Genomic DNA, 23,903 nt, shown 5'->3' with positions numbered 1-23,903 from the left:
GAATAAACCGAAATCCTAATCGAACGGAGATTAAAAATGACGGGGGATCGAAAAATGGTACAGGTGACCAAATGTGAACAAATAATTATGCAAATAGACGAACGATAAGATCGACGAGAAAAAGCGGCACCGATCAAGCAGCCCATTAATATCTACATTCCTACATTGCTTCGTAGGTTCACAGACTTAATTTTATCCGAAGAATGAAATTCCAGTATCGAAATTTATGGAGACACGCCAAGTTACAAGAACGCTTTCTACACCGTTTTGTCACGTCTAAGTATGAGCATAAATCTCTGCTACGCTTTTTCTCTAACGCCTCGTACGGTACCGACTACGCGACGCGTAAAATACCCATTTCCGCTTATCTTCGTGAACATGTCCGCGAAAAATCACGAGCATTTTCGCGTTTAGATGCTAAACTTCAACTGTCGGCAGGTAACAGCCTTCTCGATCTAATCTTCGTCGCGTATTTCCTAGAAACGATCGAATCGAGCGAATTCTCGTTTTATTATCGCGATACTGGCAGATCAAAAGAATTCTTGTATAGTATGTCGAGATATACTACGTCTTGATAATTCTTGATCACCCTTTTTTCTATTTGATCTTCCTATTTTTCTCAGTTTGTCCGTTTCCTTCGCTCTATTACACAGCAATGTGTAACGTGGTTTTCTCTTTCTTTTCTGGTTTTCTGTTTGCCTGTAACAGTAATTCGTTCATGCGCTTCAGGCTGATGCGCGCACGCTCGCGTCCGCGCGCGCCGGGGTGTTTTATTGCCGTGAACCATCGACATTCTTCCCTCCAGTTCTTCTTTTCTTTCACCCTTTCCGCGACTCTGACCACACTTGCTCTCGACGCGTGCGTGGCCCTCCTTCTTCTGATCCTTCCCCCCTCTCAATATCTCACGGTTACGCTCGACTTCTTTTTATCTTCGCTCCCACCTTCCTACGTTGCTTGCTCCGTTACCTGTCGAACGAACACCATTCGAAAGTAAATCCATCGATTTTGAAGCTTAAAAAAATTACGATTCTTTTTTCCCCTTTCAATAAACGTAGATTTCCGATTCGATGAAACGACATTCGATTCCTTTAGAGGTTCGTGACTTCAATTTTCTATACGGAGAAAGACTCGTCCGATTTAAATCGTACTTAAAGCAAATTCCCGCGGCGTGCACGGAAACTCGACTGATCGCCGTGGAGATCTCGCGCGAACCGCTCAGCATGTACACACACCTTGGCGACGAGTTAGAGCGTACTCAAGCCGCAGGGATTACTAGGAAACACCGGTAGTTAATACGAGTCCTTCGCCGATCGTATCGGTAATAGAGGATCTGGCAGGAGGTGTGATAGCACACAGGACTTAACGAAGAGCAAGAAAAGCAGGAAGGAGCGATGTCACGCCGAGACGTTGCTCTTCCCTCGAGACACCTTAGTGCTCGGTGAAACGACCGGCCATGAGGCAAACGACGACGACGACGACGAGAAAGCTTGAGAGGAGGACGAAACAGAGGAAGAGGGAAGCTCGGTTGACGGTACTCGTTATCCCGACTGACTGCCAACTCTCGAGCAGTACTCGTTGCGATATCTTCGCAGATTCGTATCTGGGGTTACAGATCTTGCTTGGCGTTTGCGTACACATACGCGTATACCCGCGATGCTCGTTGATCCGGGAAATCTTTCTACCTGCGTACCCGTGAACAAACAGGGCGTGGAAGAGAAGTCACTGCTTAAGAAGACACATCGAGCGGCTCGTATATGTACTCGGAATGACAAAGAAATAAAGTGCCTCCCACGATCGTTTACCGGTATAGCGAATAATCGATACCGGTGTTGATAGAATAAGTCAATAAGTTACGAATTTCCAACTCTGTGTATGCATCGTGGCCCCAGAAGACGCAGCAATGAGAGTAGAAGACCATTGGTCCACACTATGGTTCGTTGATTCGTTTGGTAGGTTTTTCGAGCAACCGCGGAGCACAAGCAGCTCTAGACTCTAACTCTCTCTCGGCCCATTCCCCCCGTTTCCACTGGCCCTCTCTGTTCACCTCGTATGCAAACCGGCTTTGCCATCGTGAAAACAAAACGACGAAAGAGAGAGAGAGAAAGAAACGAGGAGACGGTGCTTCGAGCCACCAGGAAACAATCCTCCTCCCTCTCCTTTCTTCTCGATCGTCCTCGCCGTTGTCCTGCGTTTCTTCTTCTTCTTTTCCGCTCCCTCCTTCCTTCCTGTTCTCCTGGCTCATCCTCGTCCCGCTTCTCATTCCACCATCCCCGATTGCTTCTCCTTTTGTACGCGACATCAGCGACGCCGTGCAACATCTACGAGATCGGCGATCTCTCGCCGACGACGACGAAATCGTCCTTTCTTCTTCCTTTTTTTCTTTCCTTCTCTGATCTCGTCTTCCGTGTGGTACGGAGAGGCAGAGAGAGCAGATGCAGAGAAGGAAGGCCGTTTCACGGATTCCTTCGAAAACACGGCCGCGACTCCGCTTCGGACCTCCATTACCAGCGCGAGTCCTGGTAACGTCCCCCGAGAGATTCGAGCCAGTGATTTTGATAAGGGCGACACGCTTGTGAAGGATATAATGTATTTAATACGAGAGATCGGCCGGCCGATTAAATTTGAGCCTCTCCTGTTCGCGCGATCTCGCTCTCTCGCGATACCCACCGCGGCAGCTTTATCGCTAGACATATATATTAATTGTCCCAATTTTACGTCACGCTGAATTACAAACAGGCAAACAGGTCGCGATAACCATCGAGAAATATAAGATCGTCGGCTAAACGAATCTTAACGAGTCCTCGAAGCTCGCCTCTGGACGCTTCGCGTAATTAGCCGAATATTTACTCGAATATACTGGTAGCTCGTTTAGTTAAGAACAGCGACAAAAGTCGCGACCGATCCCAACGTTGGACGATTTAATTTTCTCACCGGGTTTTATTTAATTAACCACGGTGTCGATTAACCTCGTGAAAGGTGCGCGGCCTAACAAAACGAACCTGGCTCCTACCGTGCCAGCCTTAATAGGGTGGCAGAAGCTACCCCGGCGCTTAATCTCCGCTGACGGTGATGATTAACGAGGCGCGAGCGATCAACGCTCGCGGTCGCACCGTTGCCACACCTGTCGCCTTCGAGCGTTCGCGGGGTTAAGTGGCAAGAACCCACGAGGCGCAACAATCTCGCATTCCTACGGGTCCAAGGAGTAGATGCGAACACACGCGAAGATAAATAGACGTAAGACAATGGGGAGGGACCAGTGTTCTTGCGGCGTTCCCTGGGCGGAACACCGAGTTCACGTGCTTGGAAATTTGCATTCGTTCCACCCCTCGATTCGTTTATAAATCACTCGTCGACCGTGCCCTCGCTCTCGCCCTCCTCGCTGTCCACTAGATATTCCCTTGATATCGCCGCGAGAATTGAAATAACCGTTGATGAGATTTTGCTATTGATAATGGAAATATTGCGCGATACGTTGAAAAGAAAAATTCTAGTCCTTGATAGAATTTTTATGAACATTAAGGAATCGTTACGTCGCGTATAGTCATTTTTCAAACTTACCTCTAAAAGCGACGAATTTTTCGTTATAGATTTAAGTATATCTATCTTTTCTATTACTTATCCAAACGCTCACGTTTGATATTTTAACCTCGCAGAAAAATTACATCTCTAACGAATTTCTGTTGCCTTAACCCGAACTGCATCTGTATTTATCACTTCTGCTATTTCTTTGTCTAATCGCGCTATTCTTAGAAACGCATCCCTAATTACCTGATGATCACTGACCTTGCCAACGCGTTCTGGAATAATCAGAAGCAAGACACGCGAGGCTGTTCGGGTTTATCGCGATCGTACGAGCGGCGCGATTACAGCGTTAATGTAAAACACGCGCGGGGGCACGGCCAGGTATTAAAAGCGACGAGTATTATGCTCAGTGCAAGCGACGCTCGACGAACAAATGGAGGAAGAGGCCGAAGCTTGCGCGGCACAGATGCTCACCGACTGTTCTATAATTTTATAGCGCTCACTTTTATCACAGTCTCTAATTAATGGCCTATAAATTATGTGCGACGAGTCGTTAATGGCCGACGCACACACGACTCCCGCTTGTGTATGGTCGATGAATCTCTTTCTCGCATACACGATTCTCATGCTACGCGTGAGATTCGCTCGAGAAAATGTCCCCCAGTTGAACGACACGGACAATCGCGTTCCCGGTTCGACAGGTGTTTTACACTCGTAAATAATCGATTGTCAAATTGATATGGCGGCTGGACAAATTCGCGGAAGCGACTTTCTTGATTACGAGGAACGACGATGGTAGAGACCATCGGTAGTATACATCGCGTAATGTGAATTGCAAATTGAAATCAATTCTTTATGCTCCAGTAACGACACTGAATGTACAAATTGTTTCTTGTATTATTTTCGCCTATTCTCGTACTGATAGGATTAGATAACCAAACTGGATTTACTACAACTTAACGAACCCAATCGAAGATTCTAAAAGTCTCTTAATCGTCCCCTAAATAAATCGTGCAATTTCCCGTTTTAGTCAATTTACACGACCGAGGGACGCAATCGAAACGGTACTTGGAGCTATCTGGACAGCAGACAACTCAAAACTCGTTCCATAACCGTCGCCGTAACCGAAAACACAAACTTTAAAAAGCCTGGCCAAGGGTTCAACTGTGCGAAAGAAAGAGAAAGAGAAACGCGCGAGCGTATGTGGCTTCGGCATAGCTGCCACGACGTGTACGTACACGCACGCACATATACGAAATGGTACGTACGCGAAGAGAGAGGCTCATTGCCAAAGCATGCAGGCTTGTCTTGTACAATTTGCTCGAACATGTCCGTCGCGGTCGGAACGCTCGTTTGAACCGGTCGGGGAGCGTCCTCTCTTCCTCGACGAGATGAAGAGGATACACGGTGCCTCCTCACGGTCCCGTGGGATCGTGCACCGGCCAAATCCACGGTGTAAATTCCCCGAGTCACTCCTTTCGCCTCCTTCTGTCCCGCTTTCCTTCGTTTCAACCCTTCGATCCAGCTACCTCTCTTTTCCGTCCGGTCGAACGGACCGCGATAAATCTGTGCCGCGTACCCTGCTTTACCACGGCCACGTTGAAAAGTAGAGATCGAGAGGCTGCTGATCGTAATCCCGTGTCGACCACGAAAAATCGCCCAAAGAAATCCCGGATTTTGACTCGACTGCTCGTCGATTATCCTCATCGATGGGTGTTTATGGTGTCACCGAGGTTAAAAGCGATCTTGTCAAAAGATAAAATGCTACTATTGTGTCTTTGAAATGGGTCGGTCGTTTAAGGATACTTACCTGTTAGCGAATAACTCGGTTGCATTGGAGTTTCGAAAAGAGGAGCGTGTGCCTGTGAATTTGCGGTTCCTATTTGTAAAACAAATGCTGAAAGATTAATGAACTTGACGATATAATTAGCAATGCGCTCGGAGAAAATAATAAACGAGAAGATAAAAGACAAAGACGAAGATAATGGAGTTTCTCCGAGTAACGATAGGTTTTATAGAGATTTGAAAGAAAGAAAGTGCTTCTAGTTCCGTTTGAGAGATGTTCTATGCAACTACGATTTTCTTACCCACGGAATTCGATTCAATCGCATAATTAACGTATGGCGCGGAATGGATGCATACCCGGCTCGTTATTAGAATAATTCCGTAGTGACGACTAATTAAAATACAATGCTCAGCAAGAATTCGTGATCGACGTTGGCGCGCTGACAGCTCCGGAAGCGGAATTCATCTGTCAAGATGATTAACAACGCGTTAATTAGGCGGACGAGACGCGGCTTATACAAGCTGCGTCGACTGTCGACAGAAAAATGCGACGAAGCAAAAAGCACGGAACGCTGCGCGTTTAACGCGTGTGATTAACCTTCGATTCGATGCGGCTAATTTAGGAACGCTTCGTGTCGTTACTGAACGTTACTTCTTCTTGCTCTCATAGCTTTCATTGCGTAATCAATTAACGATTTATGCACAGTCCACACAGATTTGTAACATTATATGCTTCCTTCTCTGGAATATTCTTATTGTACTAATAGTGAGAGAAAAAAAAAAACCATCCATTTTCCCAGCTCTCCATACTTTCTAAGAATTAACTTCAATAAATACCATTCTCATGGAATAATAATGTAGAATCTTTGTTGCTCATATTAATCCCATGCAGCTAGAAAACAAAAGAATCGATGAATATCAAGAATACCTCGCAACAAACGTTAGACAATGGTCAACATTCTGCCTGTAATCGTGACAGGATCGTTTTTCCAGCGAATGACCAGGAAACAACGGTCGATCTCGCGGAAACGATCCTTTCTAACTGTACAATCTTGTTGAGGTTATTATGACGAGTGTTCGAGTCCGATGATCAGCTTGCATGACGTGCGCGCGAAGACTGATGCTCGCGGCAACGTACACGGGATTGATTACCGCAGTCAATAACGCGGCTGTGTGTATCGATGAGAGCACGAGGAACGAGAGAACGTTAACAGGTCAATGAAATTATACCGTAACAAAGATTGATGCCGGTGTGATTGATGATTGATGATACGCCGGCTGTGTAAGTGGCAAAAAGCAGTTTCCACCTGATCAACGTAACTCCGTCCTATTTGTTCGTCTATCGTTACAATTTGTAATCCGACTTTTGTATGCGTGGAACGCCCACGCAACGAACCGCAGGCCGGAGATTCTCGTTGCAACGAACGAGAGACGAGTACGTCAAAGCCGAGCATCGATCAGCCTTCATCCTTGCGTTTTCAACGTCTAAATTGCTTAACCGGAGACCACTCCTACTCTTATTTATCAGAGTTATCGGTACGAGTGTCCAAGTCGTCGAGTATATGTACTGAAATATGAGTGACATTTGTTGCAGATTCATATTCGCTTAATTAAACTCGAGCTCCGTTTATACACGATTAAAGTATGTACATACGTACTTAATATCACCCGCTGTACAACTGCAAACTATTGCGCCTGCAAAGTCAAACGCCATCCTCGTCTCTAACGGACTACGCTTTAACTCCGTCCGTATATCGGCGTATTCCACCAAAAACTCGTCGATATTCTCGCGACACATCGTCAACGGAGATGGAAAGGAAGAAAGAAGAGAAAAACGCAGAGAACGGGCGGTAAAAGGATAACGACGAGCGCAGGCATGCCGAAAACTCATCGGGCCCCTTTGTAGCATCGAACTCGCACCAGTGTATCCTCCAAACCATCGGCTGGTGGTTCTCGCCATGGAGAAGGACGACGGTTAGCACGGTACTAATAAAAATAATTACGGTATCCGTCGTTGCTGCACGTCGTCCAAATCGAAATCTGATAAGAGAGTTAATAAATGCCGTAGCCGGACGCGGTGGACAAGCCACGTCGAGGGCCACCGGATCATCCGAGACGACTGTACCGTCGTCGTGGTCCTCTCTGTTCCGATGGCCACTGCGGAATGCGTCGTCTTCGAGCCCTAATGATTCCCGAACCTGGACCCACCAGGGACCCTGATGATATCTAGGCCGGACAAACGTTTCTCGAGACCCGCAACATGGAACCGGCTCTCTCTCTTTCACCATCGTGATCCTCGTGGTTAAAACCTCCCTGGCGTACTGTCGACGCCAACGTCGATCGGCGTGCAGCCTCGATAGAATTCTTTTGGAGTTAAGTGTTACTAATTTAGCGATTACGATATTAATCATCCTGCTACCGGTCCCCGAACCGACCATCCTACTCCTCTGGCTCTCTGTTCTCGTTGGATGAGTGGCGAGAGATGGATGATGGAGGAGATGTCGAAGAGCGATGACCACGGCTCTCGTTGATTTGCGTACCGCCGCGACTCAAGCCGAGGAGAGGAGAGGTTAACGATTCGATAGTTCTGCTTGTAATTGGTGATTTGTAGAAGTGCTTCTAATGATGCTAGGCAAGACTGCGGAGATGTGACTGACAGCAATTGATTCTAGAGAATTTTTGAAGGGCTCGAAAATAAAAAAATTGATTTTTAAAGTTTGTCTTTATGGTATAATGTTATCTATATAATCTGCCATTTCCTAAAAAGAAGTACCAAGGAAGTAAGAAGGAAGATCTTCTTTCGGGTAATACCTTCGAGTATTTACCCCACAATTCCACTAAATTCTACGACCGATCCTTGGTTTTTCATGCGCCATCTCCGGCGTTACGGGTCCCAGATGGTGTGGATCCCGTGATCGATCTAAATCTCGACTACCACGAGAGAGCATACAAAAGCGGCCACCGTGCCAGAGGAAGGGGACACTCGTTCTCGTTTTAACGCCTTAGCGAGAAGGTGTTGGCGTTGCGCGTCGCACGCTCGATCTCTTCTTTTTTTCTTTCTTTCTTCTTCCTTAACACGTTGGTTCGCGCGACAACCTTCCGCACGCCACTTCCTTTTCACGGCCGCGTGTGAATGCAGCCTAAAGCGAGCACGGTCCAGGAGACGGCTCGATCTCACCGCATTGTCGTACGGTGGTCCCCTCGACTCGTCACCCCTCGACTACCTTCATCCCCTGTCCACCGTGACGCACGAACCGTGGGGGATGAATGTTCGAATCCGCTGGCCGAATGAATGGCGGAGTGATGTTTGTTTTGAGTGCAGGTTCTCGCGCTTTGTCTCAGCGGGAGCCGCCACAGTCGTTTTTCGACCCGTCTCTCGCCCTCTAGTTTCTTTTTCGTCCAGAACCTTCTCGCCTCTCATACCCTCCCTCACCTTTCTGCTCCTCTTCTGTTTCTTTCTCCCTTTATTCGATCGCTCTCTCCCTCTCTCTCTCTCTCTTCTTCTCTCTCCTTCTCTTTCTGTCTTTCTCGCGGATCAAGAAACACAGCCGCCACGAGACTTTTATGTGATAAGAAAAAGAGAAGGAAGCTAGTCTGTCCGCTCGCGGAATACCATACACACGGTGTGGGTGCGCCGAGTCTCGCGCACGCTCGTTTTAGAATTTCCTCCTCTTCTTTTTCCCTTCTCATTTTTTTCTTCTGTTTTTTGCTGGTATTCTCGCGCTCGATCCAGTGTGCGATCAACGAATTCGATACTGGCAGTTATTCCGGACTAACGCCATTGTTCACCCTCGTGCAGAGTACGTATGCATTTCAGGAAAACAACGGACAATAACATTCATTTGATCTATTCTGAAGCTTGCTTCTTTCTCTTACAAGGTTCGTTTCTCTCCTCGTTTTGTTCTGGATGGTACGCTTCTCGAACCGTTTGCGTTTCAATTTATACGATAAAATAGTTTGTGTGGCCATCTTTACCGATACGCAAAGAAGCATTATAAAGCGGTATCTCCGGTATACTCGATCCATTCACACGTACGTCCTCTGTTCCTCTCATTCGCACTATCTCTCTAATTTACTCACGCGACAAAAACGCCGACTTTTACTGGATTCGACTCTCCAACCGACTCGCCCGCTACTGTTTGCCTTTCGTTACGGGATTTCTTCAGCTTTCTCCTTCGTTAATAGCTTCCTCGGAACGTTTCGACGCTTTCAAAACTTTTCTTCTTTCTCTTTTTAGACACGATTTCCATTGAAGGCACCATGCCTGTGTAGTTGCAATATAATAATTGAAACGTAAATATTACGTTTATACATTTTTTTCTCTTAGAATTGTTATAATTCTTCTATAAATCGTATTTACTGTAACGTTATTGTTTGACTTTTTGAAATAGTGATAATGAAAATCCAAGAAAAATCCAGAGATAAAAATCCAGCTTCGAAAACGAAGCTATAGTTTCGTGACTCTTAGCGTAATTAAGTCACAAACGTCGAAGTCAGGACGCGTTAGGCTGGTATTTACGAAGATCTTAAGGTGGCATCTCTTTGGTCTGAGTCCAAGATTGTTCCATGAATCATCACTTATCCGCTTTCCACGGTCACTTCGTCGCGCTATTCCTTAAATCCGACGGGAATCTCTTTCGGTGGCTGAAGATGTTCAGCCCCCTAATGCCCAACCTGTACATTTCCATGCAAAGCGCTTTAAGCAGTCCTTGTTTGTTTCGGCGATTAAGATCCTCCTGGCTATCTTTGGAGATTACGCGACACAGGCGCTCATCGAGCTCGACTGTTTCATCGAATGCCATAAGAGGACTTGGTCACACAGATGCGAATGTGCGTCGTCTTTTTTCGGCTCGTTTAATAATCCTTCGACTGTTGGCAAATTCCATACGTTGCATAAATTTTCTTTCCAGATATTTAATTATCAAGAGGAATAGTATGATACATACAAGAAAAACGTTGCATAATGTGAAAAGAATAGGAACTTGGACGAGTAGAATTATCGAATTTTTTTGTCACGTCACGTTAAATAGATTCTGTTCTCGACTTCAAAGCGAATAGAATTAAGAGCCTAATGTCAGCTAACAACTTGCAACATTTCAGCACGCGTATTCACTAGTCATGCAAGATAACTTGATGTTGGCCATGTAGGTTACCACGGCCTACGCAACGCGATACACAATATCCATCAGCTGTACACTTGCTCAACAATTAATTGCTTTCAATATTCTCGCATACAATAGAATTGAACAACGACTGACTATGGACACGACCACGCGAAACGCTACATTATAACAGCAACAGCCTTCTATAACATTCATAGAATGTACGATAATAGGTACTGGTATTAATATTAACAGCAATCCGCGTCGAACAAAGAACCTCATTGTTTCAAAGTGTTTGTGTCGATCTCAAAAGTAGCGATCCTGGTAAAGCTCGAACCACCTGCCAATTTTGCTGTCAGCAAAAAACTACAGTCCCAGGCACATCTTCACCTGCTCTTCATTTTGGTGTTCGGGGAATTTCTCAATGTACAAAAATTGTATCGTTTCAACGCAACTCTGATTCAGCAGGATCGCAATCTACGATGAAGACTTTCCGAGAATTGGAAGCGAGCTTTCAATTACAGGTGCTACTATGTGTAACTGAAAAAGCAGAAGATGGATAGACTTTAACTACAATCCGCGTCAAAATGACACACTATCGGATTTTTTTATTACTTTATTTACCAGAATAATAAAAATCTTACGGTTCATTAAACCATAATAACAAAGACAATCTCAACCAAAGTACCGATCAAATTCGGTAGATGTAATTATCAAGGAAAAGGGTCACCGAACGAGAAAATGGGATACGAAACACAGGAAGGAAGAGGAGGAAGGACTAGCGGCGTGATGCTGCGTCGAGTGCTCGGTAAATTACCGGCGTACGCTGAAGAATCCGAGCGTGGCTCGGGTAATTCCACGGACGGGCGAGGCGGTATCGGTGGGTCGCATCTCCATGACAAATACTGGCAGAACCTCGCGTGGACGCAGATCCTATCTGCATTTTATTCCCGCAGATAAATGGGCCCGCGTACAATGCCGCCTCGCTGCGCTTGATGCTCGCGCGTACACGTATACACGCGCTTTCGACGGAACGCCATCGCGAGTCAATATTGCGCGCGTACCAGCGCAACGCAAGAAATCGCGAACGATCCGCGTCGATCGAGCTCTTACAAGGGTTTCTAACCGCTTCGGAAATCAACGCGCGTCTCCGCGCTTCTTCGCATCGCTTCCGTTGAACCAATTGAATAGAAAGCAGCGTTCTTGCGTTTCGTTCGCTCGCTAGCCTTCAAACATTCGCAATGCTATCGACAGCGACGAACACGGTATGTTCACTTTTATTCTCCAGAGGATTCTCGATAAAGATTCTTCTGGTGCTAAGGTAGAAGGGTCGTCCAGGAATCTTTCTTCCTACTTCATACTGACTGATACCGAGCTTCTTTTCCAGTATGAATGTAGCCAGAGAAATATGAAGATTATGTTTTCGTTTGGAAATATGGTATAGAGATTATACGATACTGTAGGGAATAATGACACGAATTTATATATCATAATTAGAGTAATTTGATTGACGTCAGCTGATCAAGTTTAGCTGAAGTTACTATGGTTAGTATTTTCACGAGGTATTAGTTAACACTGTATATAGATTTCAGTGCAATAATTATGCAAACAAAATAATTAGATCAAAGGAAATATGTTCTTAAGAAAACGATGTTTATAAGGAAGCTATCGAATCTGAAAAAGATCGCACGTGAGCTTTTATTTTTGAAGAATTAATTTACATAATCGATAAGAAACACTTATCTTTCGATCAACTTTTTAAGAAAATAGCCAACAACAACTAGGAATATCCTTCATCTTCCTCGCTATCCTATTTCTGTACAATATAATCATTAAAGTCTCGAGCAATACATTAAGGTTTTATTATAATAACCATACCTATAAAGCGTATTCTATTTTCAGACAAACTACCCGTGTTATGAGTCTAGAAAGTGTGCAAGTGTTACCAAGTTTTCAACGATTTCCTCGTGTTCCGGAGACGCAACGACCAACAGGATGCAGCGAACGCGCGTAATAGCAGCGTCGACTTCCCATAGCCTCGCACGCGGAACGATTTCTATAACACAACGTAACATATTCGCGCGGATAAATGGCGAACGCGTAATGACCGGCTTTCGGTGTTACAGAAAGACGCGGTGATACCAATCGCACGCAACGTCGTCTACGCCGCCCTGATAGGAATCCAACGTAGCACGCTTTTACGTGCACGCAACGGACACCCCGTGAAATTAGTCCCTCCAGAATCGACGATGAAACGGTAATCTGCATGGACACGGGATAAATACCTTATCGTGCGTCCATCTATCATTTCTACGCAGCGAAACGAGTATGGGAATGTTGCACGAGGGCAGCCGGTAAGTTGTTCTGATTTATACTACGTATCAAGATATTTCCACACAGGGGATTTCCACGCAGGACGTAAGAAGTCGACACGTTTTTATGCGAGAAAGAATTACATAAGTAAAATGATATTAATAAAACTTAGGATAAAGGAGAAGTATGCTATACAAATAAATTGACAAACATGTATAATCCTTTCCTCTGTAAAACAAAACCCTTAGTTCCAAAATACTGCACCAAAGCAAAAGTGTGCTAAAATTGCTGATCGATCGCGTCGCAAAAGTATTCGCAAATGCAATGGTCTAAAACCAAGCAAAGGTTAATATCAGGCAACCGAGGATGACAAACCATAAATTACTGCAACTGGAATAACCAGAGATCATGCGAAAGATCGGGAGGTTGCTCCTATGCCAATGAAACGAGGCTCGTAGCGCATCACGAATCCTGAATATTTAAACAGTCGACGATAATCACCGCGGAAACGTGGTCGCGTAATTAAGACGTTCATGGCGGGCGGTGCAACGGCACCTTTTCCCCGAGTAATTTAAACTCGTTCTCGGTGAACCGGCAGCCGCGACAGTTGAGCGCAGATACGATCGAAACGGTACCGGTCTCCCTCCGACTCGAACGTCCGCCAATCCGTTACCAGGAAGCCTAATTAATTCCGCCTCTTACCGGGGTTGGGCTAGTTCCCTTATCTGTCTCGATTAACGCGAAACGCGGCTTTATCAACGTGAAATTAATTCGTTCGTCGGAAACTAACCGCCTGATAGTCCCCTGCATACAAAGGGTCAAAGGTTCCGATTTTATCACCGGTGATCTACATGGATATCGGCGAATGGAAGCGGAAACAAAAGGGATAAAAGTTGTATGAAATTCAAAGCGGAAACATTGCAATAAACAAATGTACGTCTATATTTTTTATTACAGGGTATGTGCGGATTTTTTTATACGAGTTATGCTTCATATCGCGCGGCTTCTCACGGCCAATTGCGATTATCTGTGGGAAACACGAAATCGACGGCATTACTTTGCTACGTGGAATATATAGCTTCGTTTGCGAAACGTGGTCGACGCGGCGCGGCGTGACGATCATTTGCATCTTCTGCATAGAATTCTCCATTTTACGAGCGATGGATACCTTGCACGTAAACGATAAAGTACATATGCGATAAAAGGAATGAAGGTTTACTTAAGAACCCACCTTATTGTCTCTTTGCAGATAAAAACCTCGTGCGTCAAATCATTGACAATCCTACACCAAGTAAGAAGCAAGCTCCACCTGGCACACAAATCGACCAAATGATTTCTCCAGTACCCCGTACTAATTTACACCCGTTATACGGTCTCAGAAGCTCAGATGGCGTCTGCAAACATTGAGGAGAGTTAAAAAGATACTCGCAACTGGCGGAAAAAGGTTCCGAAGAACGCATACGCGTGGAATTTCGCGTTATCGTCGAAGATGAGGTACGTGCTGATTACCGCGCTGCTTACACCTTCCTGTATGCCCGTGGCTCTTCTTTCTGTCTGCTTCTCTCTCTCTCTCTCTCTCTCTCTCTCTCTATCCCGCCTCCCGCGAAATTACAACGACGCGCTGTGTTCCTTGCGCGAGCACGGAGGCAGAGGGTCGTAGGGGCAGCGGACGCAAGGAATCGAAGGTGAAATTACACCAGCAAACTACGCGTCTTGGCGTACTTAGAGTTTTACTGATTGCAAGACATAAAATGTAATTGCGAGGTGGCCCTAGAAGAAGCACACTGCAAACCTTTCGCCGAGGTTTTAATAGGATCCTCGTGAAACCCGACTATCGGCCGATTCGAATCCGGTTTACAGAGTCCCGCGGAAACGCATTATGACATTCTTACCCGAGTTCCTCAGTTTCTTCCTCTTCTCGCGTTCTTTCCTACGCGAGAGGACTGTTAGTCCTTCTTTAACACGATTCGACGATCTACGGCAGCGATTATTTCACACTCGCGAGGACAGACTGCACCTTTCGACACGCTTGTCCAGTTCTCTTCCTCTCTCCCTGGGCCGGTTACAGCGTTCATTAGCGGCCCAGTCCGGTCCATTAAGATCGATTATCTCGATACATAGAAATCCACACTCTATTTGGATGAGATTGCAAAAGCAACGCCCGCTTCCCGTGGCTCTCTCGCCTTGAATCCGATCGTTCGCCCCTACTATACGCGTAGGATATGTGTAGCCTACAGGAACGTAGCCCCGCTAGCTGGAACTCCTTTGGGAACTCCGCTGATGGGCATTCGCGCGCAGGCCGGTGTTGGGAAGACAAATCGCGAGTCCCGTAATTTCCGTCGATCAAGGTCGCGCGCCTCGCCACGCGTAATATACGATCCTGAATCGATCGGACCGGGATTTTACTCGGAATCGATTTGAATGAAACACGGACCGCCTTGTGACAGAGGCAGCTGGTCCGCCGTGGCGGTGGCTGGCCGGTCCAATTAGCCTCTAGAACCGAGGGAGGTACCGGAGGAAGAATCGAAAGGAAGAACCCGCAGAAGAACCAAAGAAGAAACTCGCCTCTAAAAGTCGAATCCACAAACCAAAGGAAAAGACAACGTGGAGGCTTTTAGCTCGCGCAGCACGCTTACGGTGCTTCACACTTTATTTATCTACATCTCTGTTGCGCGGCGATGCGCTTTCAGTGCATGGGCTCGGTTGGCAACCTACTTACGTATATGGCGCACCGGGGTGCAAATTATGCATGTTGCAAGTAGCCTTTGCTCGACCCGCGTGTCTTTTTATTGCTCAGAATATTTTAAACGCCACATCGAGCCCGGTCCATGTAAATATATGGAGATACGGGGCGCTGCTACAGAGAGGCAAGTTCGCGATTGCGCCGCGCGAATATGGTGTCCATTATCGCTCTAAATTGTGGCCTTCTGAAATCCAGGTGCCGTACACCTTTAACGAGATCGTGAACGTGTTTCTACAAGAATTTTTTATTCACTCTCGTTCGTTATGATAAGGTAAACGAAATATTATAAACGTAAATTTTCCAAAAAGTTCCTACACAGACATAAATATTATAGACTTTTACTCGATAAAACGAAAATACGAGAACAAAATACATAGTAGGGATATCCCTCCTAATTCCACTGAAAGAATTTCTCTACTTTCACACGGTCCCTCTTTCTTTCTCTCTCACTCTCTCCTAAAAAAATTCAGAACTTGGTTCACTGTTGGCCAAAAACTCGATTCGTTTCGCAACGCATCGAAGCTCGTACACGTTGACTCGCGCGCGCCAGTCGAGCCAAAGGAGAACGTATGCGGTCGGGCGGACATTAGCGTGGCACCGGCATAAATTTGTACGCGGCCGATACACCCCGTGCACCATCCTCTGTGTCCCTCTGGCTCTTCCTGTTTCTGCCGCCTCGTACGGAGCTTGGTACGCGGCGAAGGCAGACGCATAAGTCTTCCGTCTGGCCGCGAGGACACCGTATAGGATCGCGGCCGAACATTTTCCGTGCGCGATAGGCGGCGGCCCGCAACAGAAACGGCTCGCTTTCACGGGACGCAACCGCGTTTCTGTTTCCTGAGGTTGTTAAGCACGCATTTGGTTTCGACGACGACGCTGCGCGGCCAGCCAACGCATAAATACGTGTAGGCAGCGCGTGTTAACGGAGGCGGGGCGCGTTTCGACCGCTCCGTGAGCCTCGAATAGTTTTCGTGTTTTCCCGTTCCACCGCAGGCGACCGTTCCTTGTAATGGCCGGAATAAATCTTCCGTACGACTCTTCTCGCGTCTAGTAATTGGTCCCATGGAATTCTCCATATCGCGTAAACACTGCATTTGCCGGTGACCTCCTTACTTTCCGCGTGCGTTTCTATTTTCTTCGTAAAATATAAAGTAGAAATCGATATAAGGATTAAGAATTTTTGTTCACATAGAGAATATTAAACGTGATATATTAAAAGTGCACGTAGTAGGATCACCGGATTTTCTGTTTTTGTATGATTTTAAGTATTATTTGTATCGCATCGATTAACTTCGTAAATTGGAAAGCAGACATTCCATTGACGATACGCTATATTCGGAAACAATTCATTGCCATCAAAATTATTATTTCTTCGCCGCTCTCTCTTCATACCATATCGTTATATCCTATGAATTCTTCCACATTTCTCAATCTACCTCGACTACACAACTTGTCGCCAGCGATCTAAGCGGTTGTTCTCACCGCGTCGTTGTCCGGCGTATACTGGCGCGGCGATGAAACTTATGAAAGGGGCCGAAATTCTCGAAAAGATGGTTATCAGCCGGGCCGTTTCGCAATAAGAGAACGAGTGTCCGTGGAACGTGTAACTTCCCGACAGTCGTATGTATCTTGAGAGAGCTGGCCACGACGCAGCTACGCCGCACAACGTCAGGGACGAGATTTAGAGGCCGCGACGGCGGACAATGCACGACACCTGCAGCACCTCGAAAAAGAAGAGCGTAGATCGGGTTGAAGAGAGATGGAAGACGAAAGGGATAGGGCGAAGAGAAGGAAAGAAAAGGAGGAACGAGTCTCACGAGCTAGGCGAGGAAAAAGGAAGAGGAGAGAGGATTCGTCTGGAAGCGGAGGCAATAGCGTGGTTCGCCTATGTGTACCGAGGCACGGAGAACGGAAACTGGTACCGGTAGCGCAGCGGGATAAACTCGAGAGACGTCTTAAAAGGTCCTTAACATACGTACCGGGAGGGACGAGCTACATCGTTCCGGTGCGGGAGCACGATGCATGGAAAAATGCTTATTCAACAAAGGGACACAAATCAAACAACAGTGGAACGTGGACGTCTTCCACATTGTTGCAAAGTGCCGACAACGACGCTCCTCCTTGTCAACTATATAATTCTTATACTCGCCAGAGTAGGGTCTCGTGACGATATTTTTAGATTATCGTAGATAGAATGACCCACTGTTACCGAAGTAGCGTCCCATACGGGGAAAGGATATCTAGGACGAGACTCCGCGTCTAAGGTAACAATACCTCAGCCCACATGCTCTACTTAACTCTTCCAACTCCCCTTCTCGCTCCTGTGCGCCTCCAACCTCGAACGGTCGGTCGAAGATTCCCAGGAACGGTGGCTAGTCTAGCAGCGTTCGGTCATGCGATCCTTCGAATACTCGGCCGGTTCGATGAAACGGCCGCCTCCGTGGGACGCTCGTTCGGCGGAAAATCAATTATACAGCCAATGGTCGAGACTGATCTCGCGATCTTCTTGTTTTCTCTACTCCTGAAATGACTTTCGGTAGCTTAGGACCCCCGCTGACGGAGCACGCGGTGAACTGCGAGATCAGCCCCGGAGCAGAACTGCTCCGAAAAGGAAGAAAAGAGACAAAAGAAATTAAACAGGAAGAAGAAGAATAGGGGAGAGGATGAAGGAAGACGAAGATGTAGAACCGCGTTTTGCGGTGTAGCAAGTTTTTTATCAAGATATTAATTGAACATCCAATTATATCTTACGTGGCGAGGCATAAATTCATAACTTTTAGGCTCGCAGTTAAAAGGAACCAATTACCGGAACGATAGTCGTATTTCCGGTTTGAAAACTGACCATCCCAAGAAACAGCCCTGGCGAAATAATTCTTGCGATTATATATATATATATATTACGATTTCTTTGCTGTTGTTGGAAGACATTACAACATCCCTTTCACCCTTTCCGACGATAGATAGAATATACTTGGTACCAATCATACACTTCAGCATTGAAGAGGGTCACGGAGGAAAAAGAAGCATCGCAAGATCCGATGCAATTAGTATCGTAATGACAGTCTGAGTATGAGGAACAACCGACAGGTCGAAATAATTATTCAATTAGCAGATAAATAATTATACGCTTCTAGTTAGGTTAGTTTGCGCCCGACGATTAACGTTTTATTAGTAGAATGGAATGCTGGACATGATTTTTCATTCGGGATGTCGTGATTAAAGATACATATATATGTATGTGTGCTTGATCACGAACTGTCTTCGGACGAAACGTCATAATCGCTATCGTCACTGAAATGTGGTTCTTTGATGTTGTGCGTGATAGAGCCAGGTTTGTCCGTTGCCAAGATATAGGTGCCGCGAGGAGTTTTCTTGATGCGTCCTAGAGAAACTCCTGCCTTCAGAACCTCCATTACTAGGTAGCCAGCTCGCGCTTGGGTAATCTTCATATTCTTCAACACGTAATGCACGATACTCTCGAACGTGGCACCCTCCACGAACCCGTTCATCTCGTAAGCGTTCTAGTTCTCGGACACCTGCAGGAACGGGTTCGTTTCAGTTCCATTTCTCAGTCATTCGCCTTTTATCTTTTTACTTAATTGTAAAGATATAATAATAATAGAATTTTTATGAGACTTATAAAATATATAATGATTGCAATGCTGTATAATTTACAAAACACTGTTCCTTCTCATGGCATAATCTTAGCGACTCTCGAGAATACCATTTGTCTCGCAAGGACAATGATGGGCTTCTAAAGAAGAGCCGAAGGTAGATATCGCCAAATACGAATCACGCGAATTTACCCTCCCTTAACAGAGCAATATCGTTCTTATTGCTCGCATATTACTCTCGTAATTGAGACGTGGTTCCTGTCGTGCAGTCGCACACGCAATTTCAACAACTCGACCATCATCCAAAACATGCGGTGACACGCGACGGAGGGAGATGTCATGCGAAAAAGATATCCTTGGAAGCAAGGGGACGAAAGAAATGTCGTCGAGGATGTGGTTACCAGCCGCAAGGACGATAATTAAGAATATCGTGGATTCTGGGAGATCGTTCAACACAAATTGCGTGAGACTGAAGCGAGGAAATCGACTTCCATTACGAATTGCAGCTAAACTAATTGCTTTCAATTATTTACTTGGAAAAAGGACAATGGCAGCTAATTTTAATGTAAACAACAATTTTTACAGCAATAAGATTCATAAAAATTTCACTGTACACGATTCTATTTTTGTATGAAAGAATTATCAACTGAACTATATTCTTATGAGAACATTAAGGACTCAAGGAAGTGGTGTCTTGCGAACTCGCTTTCTCGTTGACGTGGATTCTCTAGGGACGTAAGGCTTGGTTGACGGTCAACGACGAAGTAGAGTTTTTCGTCGGATGGTATGGAAGCAGGTGATTCGTCGGCTTAATTGAAGGGCGCCCAGTGTGCTTCGGTAACGTGTAATTATCGGGTAGAACGAGCTCGAGAATGTGGCGGTCGAGGCGAGAATAGAGACATTATTCCACTGCTATTTTACTCCATCTTTTCCCGTCTGTTTCTTCAAGGTGAATAGAAGGTGGGGTTACCAGATCGCCTGTCCCACTTTACCCTCCCGCGTTTTAATCTCTTTCTTCCGTTTCACGTTGTTGGATGTAACACCGGTTCCCAGGAAGCCAACTAAGAATATTTCGATACTATAGTTTCCATTTTACTGACATAAAAATTTGGAAGTGGAAATCTTAATATTTAGGGGCGAAGAAGATTAACGAGTTACAAACTCTTATATTTTAATATTTCTTCAAACTCTCTTTCCCCTAATTTCCAAAACATGTGTCCGACATCCAATCGAATTTACGACCCTTCCACCTAATCCAATAACAGTAAACACAGCCATTTAGAATACCAGTTTCAGGGAAGAAAGAATCAACCGACCTGAAGCACAGTCATCTGGCAAATGAAAGGGGCTTTTAGGTCATAAGATTGATCAGTCGGTTCCCCTTTTTCCTATCCAAATAGCCTGCTCCGTTTTCAACCAGCTAGTTCGAGTAGAACGATTCGAGAGATCGTCGATTTCACGGTAGAAGGTGAGGTTTAGCGTCGAATCGAAACGATCACTCGCGATTCCCAAAGACAGACGATACATGGGCGACGGTGTTCGCTTGGGTGCGACGATTAAAAGCGTCTAGTGACTCGCGGAGGCGCGAATGACTCGAGATACGGGCGAAGATAAGATCGCCGATCTCGTGGGCGAGAGCAACTCGATGGTGAAACAGAGGGAAACGCGCGGGAGGGAACGTGTCTTTATTCTCCGCGCGGTTTGTACAGCCGAAACGAACGAATTCATTTTTACGCCGACAGAAACATTCCCCCATCGTGGAACGAGCAACTTCTCGCGAGTGTTGCTTCGTGTTTTTCGAGCGTTCAACGGTATTGTACGAGCGGTGTTTGAAGGAATACGTTGGGAGTTGGTGGAACCGGTTCGCGGTAACGAGTGGAAAAATTACACACACATTATACGATGTAAGAGTTGTCAAGATTGTAAAAGAGACATTAAGCAACCATATATTATCTATTTTGAATCTCATTAAGTAACTGTTTAAAATGGTATTATTTACAATTGTTTCTAAGTATTATTAGCGTTTGTAATTCTTAGATTATTTATGTAATTTAAGTTATAAAATTGTCTTTTGCGTACGGTGTATTAGCGCGTCGAACATTAAGCGTGTCCAAGCTTCTGTTCAACGTGCAAGCAACGGGTTTAAACGCCCGCGGTGCCCTTTTCCCATTCGCGAGCTGTCCGCTTCGGAGGAATCTCCCCATCTCCTAAGGCTCGTCACGCGACGAAAACGAGGACCGAGACCAATTAACCCATCACCGCTGCTAATTGCCTTGACACGGGGTAAGTAGACGCTCCGTGGTAGCCGACTTCTGTATACGGACTATACGTTTCGTTCAAAGATACCAATCAACGAGCAGAGTTAATTAGATAGCCAGAAGATGTACTCGCCTCGTACTACATACTTCAATTTGCTCCATTTCGTTATACGTCACTAAGTATGTTTTCAAACTTCTGCAGGCTCTATCGTAACTAAAATGTCGGTATATAGTGAAAGAAATTACGAAGGTAAATAACGATTATACGAAACAAAAATGGCAATTAATAAAATAAGATTAGCTGATAGATTTCAAATCGAAGTAAAACGAAAACACGCAAGTACGTTCCCGCCTACGCTCACGTCACCAGCAGCGTTTCTTTCGTGTAACACAGGTCGCATTGGAAACACAGACAAGACGTATGGATAGATAAAACGGCGCGTTCACCGCGGCGCTAACAAATCGCTATTACATTCGTTATGTCAAACGCTGGGCACGTGGTCGGGTCGCAAAAGCGGTAACGCGAGCGAGAAAGCGTGGCACATGAACGACCACGCGAACGCGTCACTCCGTATACCTGTACGTGTAAAATACCCGTGGCCGGAGGCCCGTTGATCCCTCCCAAGTGCACGATAGTCGCGGTCAACCATATAGTCACGGGCTATTACCGTAACACCGTCGGTTCTACAATCCTCGAGAGAAAGACCGTGCACGGAAGATAGAGTCATTATGTCGGAGGGATAACTTTCCACCTGCGCCGCATAACTCGTCCAGGTAAACACCTGTGCCAGAGCCAAACTTCTCGAATTCGTCGAAAGACGCCGTTCCACCACCAAGCCAATCCTTCTGCATCTTCATCGTGGTGAACGAAAGAATCCCCCGTTGGCGAAATAAGAATTCGAGAGCAGTGTAAATCATCGAAACGTTAACATAATCTCGATCGTTTGCGAAGATGTAAGAGAGAAGAAGAGAAAGAGGCCCAAAGCTTCTTGTGGTTTGGCTCTGGCCGGGGAAGCGGCGAGAAAAAAGCACCGAACGGATTGGCCCTTATCTTCCTGCCGATTTATGGGGCCGAAGACCTTTATCGTATCATCGTCGTCATGCAATTTCGCTGTCACGATACGACCGGGCTAAGTTTTAAGGCTCGTAATTACACCTATAAAGTACACGCGTCGGAGGGATTTGAGCGTAGCTGGGTTGCTCGTTTTCGTAGCGAAAACGCTCCTCATACCGACCCCAAAGACGCTACATTGTGCTCGACTAATAAACGTCAGTCTTACGTGCAGGTGCACGGAATTTCGCCGTGTGTCTTTCAAGGGAATCCTTAAGCCTGAGATACTATACGTTACGACGCTGACGACGAGACCATCCTCGGATATGGCAAACGTCCCAGCTTTTCGGAGCTAATGAACATAAACTCGATGATTTTAAGAATGCTTCTAATCCTTCGCCCTTTATTTCTCACGCACGAGTAGGGATATTAAATATTCTACATTCTTCTTGTGGCGCAATTTTGCTGTATCAGAATTTCTTGTGCGTAGACAAAGATCATAACCGATCATAGACGTCTGAAAAATCAATAAGGAACAGTTACACTTGAGTGCATCAAACGATTACACTGGTATTTTCCATTGGCTACGTTTCCTCGTGTTTTAATGTTATATCGCTGATAGCCGCCGTTCTTTTTTCGGATTATTATTACCATCTAAAGACTGCTTTCACGCAGACCATACGATACTATGGAATTACGCGCCGCTCTTTGCCCTTTCCATCTCCGAGCCGGTGCCTGCTTACGGTGACTGCCGGTTGGCGCCATCTCCAACTTCGTTGACGTTAATGTAACAACACACCATCTCCTCGTCTTCCTCGCGAAGGGTGGTATCTTCGAACCATCGAACAGTTGGAATAAAGTCATCAAACGAACAATGGACGTTCGGTGGTAAACACGTACGACGATTAAAATAGCTTTGTGCATAAATAAATATAAGACGCATAATCAATTGGTGTCCCGACCATCGAATTTTCGTAAATTACAGCTATGATTAACAATTTATAATATCTAGATCCAAATAAGTAACGAATAATTTATTGTGGAGATAATGATCCCATACATATGAATGAAATATAGTATTTGGATCGATTTTTGAAGCAACAGGTACCGTTCCGAAGACAAATGGTATTATTATAGATTACAGCTATTTAAATACCAAACGGATGAATATAGAATTGCTGGAAATAGGTCAATTAGTCACAGCCAGTCGTAGCGATCGATCCTTCTTCCACATAATTGTCATACGTGCAAGAACGTGCAACAAGATCTCGCAAATCGGAAGTATTTCGTTAAATTGCACGAGTTTCGTTCTCGTACAACGCTGTCTATCTACCATACGCTAAATCACAGTGATTATGGTATGATGTATTCGCTGGAAATGAGTTCAGTAGGCCTGGCGTAAAAGAACGACGTTGCATGTAAAATGATGATAAGGCACGCGCATACGCGTTCCTCGAATGGAACACTTCCGACTATCGTCGCAGCCAAGACGACGGGAAGAAAGCAATTCTCAGC

The 23,903-nt window shown here is 45.6% G+C and overlaps 1 protein-coding gene across 1 annotated transcript; it reads right to left on the bottom strand.

The window, feature by feature from the left end:
• Positions 1–18,598: 18,598 nt before the first annotated feature.
• On the bottom strand, positions 18,599–19,037 carry LOC110119434. The gene has a single exon (XM_020863870.2). The coding sequence runs from the start codon at positions 18,972–18,974 to the stop codon at positions 18,714–18,716; it is 261 nt and encodes an 86-aa protein (XP_020719529.1). The 5' UTR covers positions 18,975–19,037; the 3' UTR covers positions 18,599–18,713.
• Between the last annotated feature and the right edge of the window lie 4,866 nt (positions 19,038–23,903).

The sequence above is a fragment of the Bombus terrestris genome, chromosome 7 (genome assembly GCF_910591885.1).
Source record: "Bombus terrestris chromosome 7, iyBomTerr1.2, whole genome shotgun sequence".
NCBI classification, from domain to species: Eukaryota; Metazoa; Arthropoda; class Insecta; order Hymenoptera; family Apidae; genus Bombus; species Bombus terrestris.
This window is presented reverse-complemented; position numbering and strand designations above follow the sequence as displayed.